General features: G+C 30.8%; 3 protein-coding genes across 3 annotated transcripts; all 3 read right to left on the reverse strand.

Annotated features, from left to right (window-relative positions):
* Positions 1-357: 357 nt before the first annotated feature.
* On the reverse strand, positions 358-2,837 carry LOC101212717 (peroxidase 2-like). Its single transcript, XM_004142101.3, has 4 exons — positions 2,444-2,837; positions 2,164-2,352; positions 1,921-2,086; positions 358-1,000 (listed from the first exon to the last, which is right to left on the reverse strand). The coding sequence occupies exons 1-4, from the start codon at positions 2,648-2,650 to the stop codon at positions 606-608; spliced, it is 957 nt and encodes a 318-aa protein (XP_004142149.1). The 5' UTR covers positions 2,651-2,837; the 3' UTR covers positions 358-605.
* A 5,092-nt stretch (positions 2,838-7,929) lies between these two features.
* Positions 7,930-9,489, reverse strand: LOC101217781 (peroxidase 2-like). Its single transcript, XM_004151536.3, has 4 exons — positions 9,218-9,489; positions 8,937-9,125; positions 8,690-8,855; positions 7,930-8,619 (listed from the first exon to the last, which is right to left on the reverse strand). The coding sequence occupies exons 1-4, from the start codon at positions 9,416-9,418 to the stop codon at positions 8,159-8,161; spliced, it is 1,017 nt and encodes a 338-aa protein (XP_004151584.2). The 5' UTR covers positions 9,419-9,489; the 3' UTR covers positions 7,930-8,158.
* Positions 9,490-10,837: 1,348 nt separating this feature from the next.
* LOC101217543 (peroxidase 2-like) lies at positions 10,838-12,570 on the reverse strand. The gene is made up of 4 exons (XM_004151535.3): positions 12,316-12,570; positions 12,050-12,238; positions 11,662-11,827; positions 10,838-11,580 (listed from the first exon to the last, which is right to left on the reverse strand). The coding sequence occupies exons 1-4, from the start codon at positions 12,529-12,531 to the stop codon at positions 11,117-11,119; spliced, it is 1,035 nt and encodes a 344-aa protein (XP_004151583.1). The 5' UTR covers positions 12,532-12,570; the 3' UTR covers positions 10,838-11,116.
* Between the last annotated feature and the right edge of the window lie 4,140 nt (positions 12,571-16,710).

The raw sequence follows: 16,710 nt of genomic DNA on the forward strand, positions 1-16,710 counted from the left end.
TATGCCGACAAAAAATTATTTGGTCTAAACTGAGAGACATAAGTAATTTGGTCTAAACTGATCAAACTTATTTTGTTATTTTTTAGCGTCAATTGTCGCTTGTTGTCTCATCAAAACGTCACTCTCTCCTACGTCCCGAACGCCTCGCCACTTCTCTCCCTCATCATGTCTCTCTTTGTCGACCATTTTCCGTTTTGTCCCTCGCGATCAAAACAACTTAATTGGTTAATCTATCGGTTTAAACAAGTGAAAAAACTTTAATAATTTTGTCGAAAACTCGATTTGGACCGGTCGATACTCACCCTCAATAGTAACAGTTGAAAAAGCAGCTTGTGCGTTTGGTTTGATCACTATACATTTTTGTAAAATAGAAAGACACCACTTTTATTGATCATATATAGAACAAAAGACACTATATGTTTTTGAGCTTTGATGTTTGGCATCCCCATGCACTCTCTCATTTTAAGCCACAAGAGAAAATTGATCAAAACCCACTTTTTCCCCTCGAACAATAAAAAGCAACCACAAAAACAAGATATGATTATTATAATACAATTGAGTTTGACCGTAACGGAACCACCATATATGATATCATATATATAATTTTAGTTCAGCCTTCGGCAATTGGATCTAATTTCTCCTTGGTTACCAGTCAACGGTTGGATATTTCCCATGTTGATCATGGACTGGCCGAAGCTTTCGAAGAACTGGTTCTGGCTGGCAGCGAAGAGGTTGACGATTTTGACGGTGTCTTCGCCGGGAGTGGAATGAAGGACTTGGTCACTGGTGAGAAGGCCGGTGTTGGACTGAAGGTTTGTGTAGTAGTTCTTGTCGAACTTGTTGGGAGTCGTGGGGTCCAGATTCACAAACGTGTCTCGGCCGCTACTGCAAGCTTGACGGAGCTGTTGTGCATACCTGGGATTCAGCGTGCTATCTGGATTTGAAACGTTTAAACGTCGGTCGAAAAATTGACATCTCGATTTCCCGAATGTGTGTGCACCTATCACATCACATTTTTACATTTACGTTAAGATAGATCATATCATTGGTAAAAGACAAAAGGGATAATTTGCCACTGATTAAAGTCTATCATATAGATTTTGCTATGTTCAAACAATTTACCATTGTTTTTGTACAAATTAGCTCCCTACGTACACGTACTCTCATGACACTGTGGCCAACAAGGGAAAGGAACTAAAAACGTATCAATGTTCATAATATCTCATTTCTTTGGGTGAAACCAAAGCTAAGGTTCCCATCCCAAAGACAGGAGGCCGCGCATGCAGAGGTCAATTATTTGAGTTATATCACAGTAATTTGATTCAGGAAATTTTGAATACATCTTAATCGATCTTACACATTATTCAAATAATTGAGACAGTAAAAAATCCCTAAACAAAAAAAGAAATCATCATAATTTTGATAAGAAAAAGTATGATTAAGACATAGTTCAAATAAAACAAAGTGAATTAATAAAAAAGAAAACGCATGCATACAAAAATCTAGAGATTGACAGCTAGTACGCAGGACGATGGAATGGAATAATCAAAATAATTTCAATCCCTTTGCTTGACCTGATGTGTTGAATACAAAAACATGAGTCACTTTCAATTTCTGATTCTTTAAAAAAATACTTACTAAAAACAAATTAGTAAGAATATAAAATTAAATATTATAAAATAAAAAAGGAAAATGTCCTGAATTGTTGTGATCTAAATACTATACTTTACAATACACTCAATAATGAGTATATATGTAGATGATGCATGAGAGAAGAATAATTAGAAGCAGCCATGCACGTGGTCGTGGGCTACATAAACTAGTGTACCTGATGTGTCTTTTTTGAGAATATATTTATAATATGATATTTATTATTATTTGGTTTAAAACGATAGGGTTTAATTATGTATATATACTTACCAGATAAGGCAACAAGATCAGTAGAATCAAGATCTACTCTATCGAACTTGCGTTTAAGTTGTGTAACATTTTCGAAAGGACTTGGAAGGCCATCTATTGCGCCTTGTAAATTTGCCCTTCTACTGTCTCTTCTTCCTAGTTGTACCTCCCAACACGGTCCTCCTGCCTGCACTAAAAATTGTCATCAACTACATTATTGTAACAGCTTCGACATGGTTTAGTTTTAATTATTAAGTTAATTACCAAATTAACTGATTCCACGGAAGCTATAGCTAAGATGTCAGCACATGAAACAACACCAGGACAAGCCTTTTCGACTGCAGCTTTGATGTTATTAACAATGTTAAACCCTGTAATATTGGCATTTCCAGGAGCGGCAAGCTCACTCACCACACCAGGTTGGTCCTCTAGTAAAACCGACCCATCACACCCCTGAAAGATTTTCAAACAAACATATTATCATATAGTAATAACTTTGCTAATTAATTAGTGTACTAGTACACAATTAATACGAAAAATTTACATTTACGAAGCAGTCGTGGAAATGAAGTCGAATGAGTCTGGCACCAGCACGTTCGTCAGAGACCAAAGCTTGTTGTACCACACGGCGCACAATGTTGGATACGTCGGGGCATGATTCGTCGTAAAACGTGGGGCAGAGCTGAGCTTGAGAAGCTCTAACCATCAACCCCAGAAACAAAAAGAAAGCAACTCTGAACAAGGAAGCCATCGTGTGTGCTTTTGTTTTGGTGAGGGATTGTGTGGATAAAAGCAGGTCCTTTTATAGATTTTTTTTTTGTTACTAAGAAAAAGAATAATTGGGTTATGAATATGACAAGGTGGTGGTGGCTAAGTCACCGGCGAGAGTTTACGTGATTAGGCTGATGAACATAGTGAGGAGAGAGAATAATTTTGGAGCTTTTACTTTTCAAATTGGGAAGAGATATTAAATTTTTGATAACAATGGGGGTTATGATTATTAATGTCGTGTAGATGATTCTTATTATTATTGATATATTGAAGTTGTTGTATATTCTCGTGTAAATAAAATAATTATAGTATACACAATAATACAATAATATGATGTGTAGTAGTTAGCAAATAGAAGTTGAAGAGAAGGATATAGGAAGTCAAGTTTTTGTGTGTCGTATGTATAAATGTAATGTATAATATAATTCTAAATGAAGTGAAACATACTCTGATTTTTGACAAATTTGAATAGTTGCATGCTTTGATTAAGACATTGATTAATAATGTATGTCTGTATGCTTTCAAACATATCTATCTATTATAAATGTGTGATTTGATTCAATTCCTAAATTTTATATAAAAATGTAAAACGGAGGAATTATTGGAGGAAGAAAGCCGCCCCAAAGTGTTTGATAGCATGGCGTTCCATGTCAAAAGTAATTAGTGAATAATTCTATGTATTATATGAGAATGTATTTTAAACTTTTTGCCTTTATCGTTGTAAAAATTTTAAATCTACATCTATATATAAAGAATATTATGAAATAATAGCATTGTGCTCAATTCATTTTGTAATTATATTTTTTGATTCTTCTCTATATTAGGTAAGCTTTATCATACAAATAAGCTTTGTACTTCGAACGCAAAAGTTCTATCGTTTAGTTGATACAAAAATTAAATCTAGTCAACCAAATGATAGATGAGTTATTTGAAAAAGAGATCACCTACAAAACAAAACAAAATAAGAATAGAACACCATCTTGTCTACCACTCCAATACTCAATTGCTTAAATTAGTTTATTGGAGAGGGTTAGAGTAAGCAATTTTTAGGAAGAAGATGAACAGTTGTTATAAGGCCGGCCCTTGAAAGTTTCTTGTTTAGTTAAGTTAAAGAAAGTCAATTTTGTCTCTCATACTTGTAATTGCAGTTTCCTATTTCATAATCCATATCGAGCTAACCTATTTAGAGCTTTATCTTCAATGTGATTCTTGATCCAAAATAACTCATAACATATGGTATAAATTTTTTTGTGGGTCTCTTTTGTTATATTTTGTGACATTTATCACATTGCTTAATTCCATTGTTCAAACTCAAGAAATTGATGTATGTATGTATTATGTATATATGTTTATAATTGACAGGAGGAGGGGTCCCCTTTTCCAAAAAGTCAACAAATTTAATGATGGATTACTTTTCATGTTTACTGTTTTAATATATATATATATAGATATATTAGGACTTTAATTTGTTTGAATAACTAACCAATTTGATCATAATTTATTTTTCATTAGGTGTCCAAATCAAGATGATCACCTCAAACCTTTCACAAACATTACTATAATTAATGTGAGAAGCAAAAGTGAAACTATATCTAAATATATGAATTTTAGTTTAACTCTAACCCTTCATTAATTTATTTTTTAAAACTAGCTAGCTAGTACAGTTATTTCATTTCAATTTGATAATTATATAGGTCTCTAATAATCCAATCCATCTTATTTCATTTTTTTCTTTTTTGCTTTTTAATGGACTAAACTTTATAAAATACTATACTTTTGTCTGTAAATTTTACATTTTTTAAAATTCTAATTTTAAAAATATATTTTCAAAAAATTAAACATGAAACTATGAAACTAAAAGGTAATAAGAAGAAGAGAAACACAATTTTCTATACAACTCTCTTCTACGCTCATGCTCTTTTTATCATTTTTTCCAAGTCGTTGAAAATTCCACCTTGAAAAAGCTAAAAAAATTTGCATTCTCTTTATACATAAGACAAAAGAGATAGTCTCGTACGAGTAAGAGATAGATCTAACTATCTTGAAAAACCTAAATTAAACCAACCTAAGCTAAATAAATATCTCATGGGTTGGGTTGAGTTCGGTTTACAATTAGGCTACATGAGTTATTTCTCTATTTGTTGATTTGTTTTGAGATAACTTAATATTTTTTTCACCTCTAACATTTATCTTCTATGTCAACGTGAACATCCATGCAAAACTTAAGCAAGTGAGTGAAGAGTAGTGTATGTTCATCATAACTAAAAAATAATTATAACGTCAATTAGAACTTTTGAGGAGAAAAAGAATACAAGATTTTAATCCTCTTTTGGTTGATACTTTGTTTTATTTTTTACTATTCAGAACTATTGTCAACTTAGGGTTTAAAGTGAAGAAAGCTTAATCTCATACTCCTCTCTCCCTTGTTATATTCACAAAGAATCTTTTACTAGAAAAAGACCATTTTAAAATTTAAAAATACCACAATATTTTTTATATGTATATATAAGAAATATGGAGTGTGGCTGCTGAAGGAAGGTTTTGTGGTTTAGGTCAGAGTAGGAGGCTGCTGCTACCTGATCTCTCTCTCCATTTTACCTGCTAATTCTTGGATTGATCCTTTTGCCTACCTTTTCTTTTGTCTCTTCTCTCTATTATTCTAATATACACAAAACATATTAAAGATAAGGACATTCAAATTTTCTTGGCCCATAATTTAATTTGAATTGAAGAAAGATTATAATATTGTTTTAAGATAATATACCATGTGATTGGTGGGATCCAAACTGCTATCCATCAAAACCCTTCTTCAATATGCCCTCACTTCAATGCTTCTGTTTCTTACCACAATTATCATTATTTTATATAATAGATGGAAAGATTCAAAAAGTTTTAACTAAATAGTTCTCTAATCATTGAAGATACATCTATACATATATATAACAACAATGAGTTGAAATTAATATAACAGATCCTAATTCAAAAACTGTTATCAATTAAACTTTTGAGTTATAACATAAGATTGATTTAGTTAGCAATTAGTCACACTCTTGTAAAGTTGATTTGACATAAATAATTAAGAAATTTAGTGTATGTATTAGGTAGTAATTATTAACATGAAGAGAAGGGCACTGGGCCATATTCTTCATAAACTAATTAGTCAACCATGAATGGATTCATAGACAAGTAAAAATCTAGTCTACATTTACTTTTTTTTTTTTTTCATTATAAGTCGCTATTCTATACAAAATCTTCAAATTTCAATAATCTAGATTTTAGAATGTTTTTGAATAACCGAAAGAATTTAAAAAATTATCTATTATCGTTGAAAACGTGGATCGAGTAATCATTGATTTTGATTGTATGTCGATATATCTCCGACAATAATCTCATACAAATTGAGGATATCACAAAATTAACCTATTTCGTGTATCTTGCCATTTAAGTTACTCAATCTCATTAGGTCGTTATTCAAATCTGGATAAGGTGATAAATTATTTTATTTTTTATTCTCTAATGACGTGGAATTGGTGAGCTGCCACTAACATAAGTGTTGTCAGCACCTAAATATGTATTAGGACTAAATAGTATCTAAGTTGGTAAGATGTTGATTATTTGTTGTCTTAAATTTAATATTACAAAATACAATCTTTCAAAAATTTATTGATGAAAGATTAATATTACATGAAAAATAAAATCCTTATAAATTAATTGTAAATTTGAAAATTGATTTTTTTATTATAAAATATTACAAAATAAAATTTGAGGTTAAAAATTTAAAATAGAGTTATTTTCAAATATAGCAAATTGAACCAAAATATATTTTATAAAATATTATAAAATATTACCGTCTATCTATAATGATTCGAGATAGACCAAAATAGATTACTATCAGTATCTATTTAGATAACGTGTGTTGGACACTTGGGGGACACCAATTAGACGTTTGCTAGTCCAACAACTGTATTAGACATGCATATATGATAATCATAATAACTTTAATTTTACTTTTAAACCTATAGATGTATCAATTTATTTACTATGAATTTTCTTTTACAATAAAAGTGAATATTTTAATAAACATATTTTTGTCGTGTCGTGTTTTAGATTTTTAAAATATGGTGTATCGCTATGTCCATGTCGTATCGTATTTGTGTCTTATGATAGACACAAATATAGAAGTTTAGATGTATAGTCATATGATATTTGTAAATATTTTGAAAATTTTGTTCAATTAAATTGTTAAATATTTAAAAACAAAAAGCAGAGGACAAAGAGGGCTTTTATGGGCCCAAGTCGGCCCATGTAGTGAGACTATGTACAATACAACGATCCAATTCAATCAAATTCAGCCTTTTCTCATTCTTAAACCAAAACCTAATTAAGATTTATGGTTAATACATTTTCACCCATTTTGCTATATATTTGTATTTTTTAGAAAATATTACTAAATAACAATTATAGTTATGCAATACAATCATAATCAACAACTCATATCACAAGCTCAAAAGTTTAGTATAGAAATTTGTTCATGTTAATTTAAAGAAATTAGTGATTAATATCTCGTTTGGTTTTTTCTTTTTCTTTTTTTCAAATTAAATCGATGAATTGCCATGGACCTTGCATTACATGTTTGGAAGATGCAACTTTTTTTTTTTTTTTAATGTATGTTTTAGTATAAGATTCAATTTGATTAGTGCGCAATTTGTAACTTTTGTTTTATTAATTAAGCTCAATTCTTTAGTCAATTAAGTTCATTATTTAAAACACCATTACTCATTCATATCATCATGACAATTAGTATTTTTCGTTTTCAAATACTCATAGAGGCATTTGAACTACCAACTCCAAATGATCATCAACCTATTCAAGTTGTAGCCATTAGACCAAATCCAAGTCAAACAAATCAAGTTTTATCTCTTACAACTACAAATCTATTTAAAATGATAGATGTTCTTACTATTTCCTATTTTAAAACCTAACTAAATTCATTCTCCTCACCAATAATTATTCTTTTTACCATAATTAAACTCATGTTAACATTGATTGTTAACCATATAATGATAACACTTCATGAGCATAGCTCAAACATCTTAAGTGGTTAACATATTAAACATATAAAGTTGAAATGATATAATCTTATTGTACAAATTTAATTTTGTAATCAATGAAAATAATAGATAGATACCAATAATTTACTTTGAAATTATGTTTAATTACTTTAAGATAGATAAATAATTCACTAGATAGAATATTAAATTTAAAGTAACAAATCTAAGAACGTATGAGTTCCACTTGTAATTTGAAATCAATCTCTTTTTTCTTTATTTTATGATGACATGAGGACAATTAAAAGCACATAAAAATAAGTATTAGGTAAAAATAAACACTAATTAACACACATAATTATAAACTAAGCTTAATTATAGTTATGGACGTAATGAAGGAAGATGAAGAAGCAGAAGCAGGCAGCAGCACAGAATTATGTTTACATGACATCATGGCCTTCTTCTTCTTCTTCTTCACCGAACAATCCAGAGTTGGAATTAACCCTTCTACAGTTTCTTCTAATTTCCCCACGCTTTCCAGTCAAAGGTTTAATATTTCCCATATTGATCATTGACTTCCGGAACTCCTTGAAGAATGTTCCTTCTCTGGCAGCGAAGCTGTTGACAATGGCGATGGTGTCAGCCCCAGGAGTAGAGAACAGCTCTTGATCGCTCTGTAAAAGTCCCTTCCCCACTTGAAGATTCGTGTAGTAATTTTTGTCGAACACATCTGGTGTTACCGGGTCGAAATTGGCTCTTGTGTTTGCTCCTGCTGAACAAACCCCTTCAAGGAATTGCCTGTAGTTCGAATCCAGTGATGGGTCGGGGCTTCCAGTTCCGTTGAAATTCGCAAATCGGTGGCTGAAGAATACGCATCTCGATCGTCCAAATGTATGCGCCCCTGTCCATCAAATTAATTACTCACAATTCCATCAATTGATTTACTGCTCAATTCATCCATTTCATTTTACCAGATAAAGCGACGAGATCAGTGCTATCCAGCCCAACAGCAGCAAATTTGGCTTTGAGTTCATCTAGAGTTTCGAAGGGACTGGCTAACCCACTATCCGCCCCTGTTTTGTTAGCGATTCTGCTATCTCTTCTTCCGTATAAAACTCTCCAGCTAGGCCCTCCTTGCTGACAAAAGGGAAACAAAGAATACCCATTTAACAAAAGAAAGAAGAAGAGTACTGTAATCGAATAAATATATTTATTTACCACATCGACAGAGTCCTTGGAAGCTTGAGCTAGGATGTCAGCACAGGAGACGATGCCGGGGCATTCTTTTTCGACATCCGTTTTAATGGCGTCAACAATTTCAAGTCCTTGGATTCCTTGATTTCCAGGTGAGTTAAGCTCACTGACTATGCCAGGAGCATCCTCTAGCAAAACAGAGCCATCGCATCCCTACAAAATAAGTTAAATCTCCATACAATTAAAAGTAGAAAAAAAGAGAGAGATGATGATGATGATGGTGAAAAAGTGTAGAGTTTTTGTACATTGACGAAGCAATCATGGAAATGGAGGCGAATGAGTTTAGCACCGGCACGTATGTCGGATTGGATGGCTTTCTTGACGGAGGCACGGACAATGTTGGGGAGACGAGGGCAGGTTTGATCGTAATAGGTTTCGGAGAGTTGAGCAAAAGAGGAGCGGAAGAGAAGGGCAAGAAAGAAAAAGGAGGCAACGGCAGAGGCCATGGTTGAATTAGGAAGTGAGCAAAAGGTTGAGGAGTGGATGCTGCTTTTATAGAGACCAAAACAGAGTGGGATTTGGCGGAGGCTGCATAAGCAAAACCAACTATGTATTTTGATATTAATGTTTAAGCATAAGATTCAATTTTATAAGTTAATCCCAATTTGTGACTTTCTTATTATTAATAATTTGAGTCAATATAACGTTCATTATTTATATTTATCCAATATTGACTTTGGCTATTTATAGCCTCACATTAACTTTTTTTTTTTTCTTCTTCTTTTGAGCACAAATAGATATAGTTATTTAAATTTGTGATTTGAATTTCTAATTTTTAAAGAAAAAATATTAAGTTTAAATATACTAATTATCTATTAATTTTTCTCTTCACCACTGCCACTGACTTATATATATAAAGAAGGTGGTGGATTCCAACAAATTATTAATAGAATATTAATTAATTTAATACGTATTACCATTGTACGAGTTTTAATTTTTTTAAATCGATTTTGGATAAGTTTATTATAAAACATTTACATAGATTGAAAAGTATTAAAACTAAAAGATTATGAAGAATTTGAACTTACTATATTACAACCGTATTTTGTTTGGAATGACAATATGGTGTAAAGTAGGATGCCACGGTATATTAATTGGGATGACAATTAATATATTTTAATTATTCTTGAATTATGTTTATTTGGTGTTTATAGTTATTTAAAATAAAGCTACCAACATTTTTAAAAATATCAAAATAAATTAAAATATTTATAAGCTATAACAAAATTTTGTATTGAGTGATAGAATTTGCTATTTAAAAAAAAAAATCATATACTTAATCAATTAGATAAATAAATAAGAAAGTTTTTTAAAATAGCAAAATGAAACATAATGTTTATAAAATATAGAAAAATTTCAAATAATATCAATTATTAACTTTTATCACTATCTACTGATAACGTTGACAAAAAAAAGATAAAAGTCTATCTATATCTATATAGTTGGTATAGTTATATGAAATCTTGTTATATTTTCAAATGTTTTATCATTTACAACAATTTTTTTAAAAAAATAATTGATTAAACATAATGTAAGGTACTTGTTTTAGTGCATATGAATTTCATATGTAATAGAAAAATATATTTTTTTGATGCCAAGATGAACATCGTTCAACTAACATAAAATTGAGTATGTATAATGGGTTTCTCTAATAGGTTTGATTCAAATAAAAATAAATAAATTATCTAATTAAATAGATAAATAAAAACTGGTTGGAGGTTTTTTAGGATTTGAAAACAGCGTTTGTTCTTCGTAATGAACGCTATCTTCTACATATTTCGCTACTAAATGACTTTCCTTCTTTCTCCATTATTGTCATCTGGTTGTTGCATATTGACTAATATAAAAAGACTGCAAAGTTGAAATAAAAAATAAAACTATATCCTCCATTCATCATCTTCTTTAGATACGTTTATTAACCTGTGTATTGAACTCACCCGACAACACAATAAGCTTAATTAATATAGAAAAAGACGAAGATGAATCCATGAAAACAAAACAAAAGATGAGCCTACCCCTGCAGTTTTATTCATGGAAGAAAGCACAAACACCCAACTAAATTAACACACACATTATGCTTAATTATAAGTTATGGATATGATGAACACCACATATGCAGAAACAGGCAGCTCATTTTTTTAGTTTTACATAACATCGTGGCCTTCTGATCCTTCTCCTTCTCCACCCAACAAACCAGAGTTTGAATTAACCCTCCTGCAGTTTCTTCTAATTTCCCCTTGTCCACCAGTCAATGGCTTTATATTTCCCATATTGATCATCGACTGTCTGAACTCCTTGAAGAATGTTCCTTCTCTTTCTGCAAAGCTGTTAACAATGGCGATGGTGTCAGCTCCAGGTGTTGAGAACAGCTCTTGATCGCTCTGCAAAAGCCCCTTCCCCACTTGAAGATTTGTGTAGTAATTTTTGTCAAACACATCCGGTGTTACTGGATCGAAATTCGCTCTTGTGTCTGCTCCTGCTGAACAAACCCCTTCAAGAAAGCTCCTGTAGTCTGGGTTCAATGATTGGTCTGGCCTTCCTGTATTGTTGAAATTCGCAAATCGGTGGCTGAAGAATCTGCATCTCGATCGTCCAAATGTATGCGCCCCTGAAATTTGTTTCATCAATCTAACCACACTTCCATCAATTCATTTACTGCTAAATTCATTTGTTTGTTAATTAATTTTACCAGATAAAGAGACGAGATCCATGGTATTGAGCCCAACATTCCTAAATTTAGCTTTAAGTTGGTCTAGAGTTTCGAAGGGACTAGCCAAGTTACTGTCGGCCCCTGTTTTGTTTGCTATTCTGCTGTCTCGTCTTCCGTATAACACTCTCCAGCTAGGCCCTCCTTGCTGATAATGAGATCAAACGTTAGTAAGCAATAAAAAATTCAACACAAAGATTTCTACACTTACGAACATTTTTTATTTTTACGTATATAATATAAATATGTCAAATACGAGTTTGGAATAGCAAGATTTTGACTTGGTCATGCTGCTTCAAAGCAGCAGTAACAGATTTAAAGCATGGCGATGAGCTAAACGATACGAATGTATTGGATCAAAAATATTTACCACATCGACAGAGTCTTTAGAAGCCTGAGCTAGGATGTCAGCACAGGAGACGATGCCAGGGCATTCTCTTTCGACGTCGGCTTTAATGGCGTCGACAATTTCAAGCCCTTGGATTCCTTGATTTCCAGGTGAGTTAAGCTCACTGACTATGCCGGGAGCATCCTCTAGCAAAACAGAGCCATCGCATCCCTACAAAATCAACAACCCCATGAAATTAAAAACAAAACAGAACAGAGAGATTAATGAAAAAGTGTAGAGTTTTGTACATTGACGAAGCAATCGTGGAAATGGAGACGAATAAGTTTAGCACCCGCACGGATGTCGCTTTCGATGGCTTTCTTGACGGAGGCGCGCACAACGTTGGCCAAACGAGGGCAGGTTTGATCGTAAAAGGTTTCGGAGAGTTGAGCGAAAGAGCCGCCGATGAGAAGAGATAGAAAGAAAAAGGAGGAGATGACAGCGTTGGCGGAGGAGGAGGCCATTTTTGAATTTTGTAGTGAGCAAAATGTTAAGCAATGGAAGCTGTTTTTATAGAGATCGGTAAAGCAGAGTGGGGCATGCCGGCGGCTGATATTCAACATTTCATCCCTTCTTCTAACTTCTAATTCATACCAATAATATTCATCTCTTTTTCAAATTTTGCATTTCTAATCCTATTAATCTTGCTTCCATTCACATTAAATTTCTAATTCATCCCAATGTGATCTTTGAAATTTAAAATGTTTAAAAAAAAAAAAAAGTGAAATTTTACTAATACAATCTAATTAATTCCCATTTTGTTTATTTTCCAATTTTGGTAAACTAAGTAGCATTGATGTTCATGTGGGAGACAAGGATGATGATTATCATCACTTCTTCCTTTACTACTCTCCCATTCCATTTCTCATATTTCCAACTTTTTTCATTTCAACTACACTTCCAACCATATTTTTCTTTGGGGCAATTTTACTATCACAATCTATATTCGGACAAATCTAGTTTATCACATACCTGATATTTTTCTAAATTTTGTAAATATTTTCACAAGTTTTGTCCCTTGAAATAATTTCTCTAACCTGGACATTCTTAAAAATATAAAATAAATTAAAATATTTATCACTGTTTATCAATGCTACATACCAACAGAAAATATTGGTAAACAAAATTTGTTTTTTTTTTAGAACTAAAGTAAAGTTGAATAGGAGTGATGGTTTTTGTCCATTTGAGATCACTACACTTCATGCAGAAGATATTAGAATAATAAAGGGTAAAGAGTTTGGAAGTTCTAAGAAAACTATAGACTTATCTTAAAAAATATTATAGAAAAGATTGAGTGAAGAACAAAAATAGCAAAAGTGAAAAGAGATACAATAAACTATATTAAAAAAAAAAAGGTTCAAAACGTAATTAGAAAATATATAGATAATTTTATTTATTAAGTTTGGCTTGAGAAAAAATACAAAAGATATCATATATGAAATGAAATCACATTTGTTTGTCCACATCTAATAAGTTATAAGTTTGTAGTTATTATATTCAACTTTTTTAAATACAATTTCTAGGTTGAGTTAGGTTTAGGGTTTGACAATTTATCCCTCTTTGATTTTTTTTTTTATTTTTAAAAAAAATTACCCTTATTTTTTTTTAACCAAACATATCTTTACATTTCAAAATTTCATTTATCATGAAGAATGCCAATCTATATCATAATCTTGAATATATATTCAATATAATAGAAAAGGTTAAAATTAATTCAACAAAGTCTTTTCAATTTAATTATAGTTTTAGGGTAAATTTATGGAATTGATAGGATTTCAAGAAATATGATATCAGATTGGAGTTGGATTTAATTATTGAAATTTTTTTATGTTTTGGTGGGGTTTATTGAGGGTCCTTTATGTACTAATCAAATTCAATGCTGGACAAACCCCTTGATTTTTTAAAAATTTATGGATGAATATGCATACTTTATATAAACACATAAATGGATTCAAAACAAATTGGACTCCAATTTGATCACTTCTAACCATCGTTAAATTCATAATTCATAGTTCAACCTCATTACAAATGATTGAATCAAAATTTTATTAGAATTATACGAAATTTGATGAAGCTATGAAGGTGAAAGAATAATAATAGATAGGAATAAGTAATTAGAGTGGCGGGCGGGTGTGGACCAAATACGGCTTCATTGGATGTATATCAGAATAATGATACCATCAACCTTCATCTCTTTTAATTTTTTCTTCTCCTTATTTAATGTTCTGTTCAATTTTGGCTCCTTTCTATCCCTTTTCTTTTTTCTTTTTAACTAAAATCCCCTCATAATTAACTTTTTAAAAAGACATGAATCAACTTAAACATCACATTTGAATAAGATTATTTCATAGCTTTAAGTATGGTTATCTTGATGAAGCAATAGTATGTTAGAAAAACGTGTGTGATGAATAACTTTTCAAACCCTAATTCAAGGGTTCTCAATCTCATCATCAATGTGGGGGTAGTGTATGACCTAACACAATCTGATCAGTCTTAATAAGAGACTAAGAAATTCAATTTTAATTTAAAGATAGCTGTTTATTTGTTTTCTTTTTTCTTATTCAGAATATGCTTTCCTTCTTCTTCCTTCTTTCTAATTTTTATTTATTTATTTTATGAGTAAAAGCCATTTATCACTCCCATTTATTTATTTATTCTCTACCAGCCAAGTTTGATTTTGGGTTTAGCCTGTTTTCTAGAAAAAACAACTAAAATAATCAAGTATAATTTAAATTGTTTTAATAATCGTTAAATTCAAGAAAATTTAGTATATAATAATAATATAGTTTTATTTAAATGAAGCAAAGTTGATGGAGACACCTTAGTTTAATTATTTATTCAACTTAGGCATGTGGTGACCATGAGACTATATTATTGTATTTCATTACTTTAGGGCGTGTGATGAACACACATATATATACGTTAGTGTTAATTAGTTAGGTTAAATTGAGGGCCCCCGAGGGGAAATTTGGTCAATAATTTATTATATCCTTCACGTTTGATTTCTTAGAAATTACCACTGAAACAAAGTTTAGCAAAACGAATCTTTTAATTCATTTTTTATTACTATGTATTAATTCTTTTCTTTAGAAAAAATTCAAAGTTACCAAACTTGAGGATGATGTTTTGTTTATAAGGTTAAACTTCTCTTTACCGTTGTGTTCGTGGCGATTACCAACAATAACGTTTATTTTGAATACATCATTCTTGATGTTTGAGTGAGTTTACACCGTATCGATAAGATGATATAACATTTCATTCTTCTTAATCAATTGACAATAAGAAGGATAGTTTATTTATCTTATAAGAAATATATGAAGTCGTTTGATAAATGTTGTATAGTTTTTATAGTTTATAGATTTATTATCAATACATAATTCATTCTATCAAGTATTTTTTATTGTCATTGGGGGATTTGTTTGAATAAAGATTTCTAAATTATTTTTCTATTGCATTTTTTAAAAGAAAAGATTTTATATTATAAGAACGTGGATCCAAAGTGTAAATCTTGAAGAAACCGGATTGAAACAAAACTCAAATCTTAATGATAAAGTGTAACATTTTAGAAAGTTAAAGATTTGGATCTGGATATATTTTTTTTTCTATTTATTTTATTTCCTAATGTTCTAAGTACAAGGACTTTTAAAATAAGCTATCAAATTTATTTTTGTGACAAAAATAAAACAAAAAAGTTATGTTCTCCTCGTTTTTACCACTTGTTTTTATCTATGAACCAACCAACAATAATTGTTTTAATCGAGGTGAAAACATTGAAATTTTATTGTATGAATTATTAGGTTCGCCACGCAAAGTTCAAATTTTACGGGTGAAATCACCAAACCTAAAGAAAAATAAGAAGAGTTATGAGAACAAACACTTAATCCTAAAAGAGAAAAAAAAGAAAAAGAATTATCTCGAATTTTGAGCTAACCAACGATGCTCTAAGGAAAGGCTTGGTACAATGCCTTACAATCTCAAGGGTAAAAAATTAAACTACCTTAACATCTATTGAACTACACAAAACCACGAAGAAATGTTAAAATAAATGCATTATAAACAGTTTCATTCAACGATCTCAAAGAAATAAAGTAAGTAAATCTTACAAGTAGAGAGTCATAGTTTATGTTGCTTTTGCACATCTAGCTAGCTATATACACTTCCTATATTGATTTAGAAATTTTAGATGCATGTCAACTCAAAATGTGAGTTCATGACAAAAGAAACAGGTTGGCTAGATGGTGGACAAGCCCCTACAACGACGACAAGCGAGTGTGAGTTTCACACGCAAACAAATAAATATATTAATATATAAGTAAAATTTTTCTCAGAAAAACAACCACATTGAATTGAATATGGTTGGGTTCCATATGTAACATCTGTTCGTTGAATTCAAGACTTTTCCAATTCGCCGCTCCCAACAAGATTAATTATTATTAACTATAAACTATTCAATCACATTAAACTTAATAATAATAGTTATACTGTTTTCCACCTACTTTTATTCATTAATCATGATTATTTATCATCATTTTTACATGTATTCACCAAACACCATTGAATGATTTGTGGTTGAGAGAACCACAATTTCTTATTGTTTTCATTTATAAATGAATATATGTTTAAATGTAATTAACATGGCTAAT

This window comes from Cucumis sativus, chromosome 4 (assembly GCF_000004075.3).
Source record: "Cucumis sativus cultivar 9930 chromosome 4, Cucumber_9930_V3, whole genome shotgun sequence".
Taxonomy (NCBI): Eukaryota; Viridiplantae; Streptophyta; class Magnoliopsida; order Cucurbitales; family Cucurbitaceae; genus Cucumis; species Cucumis sativus.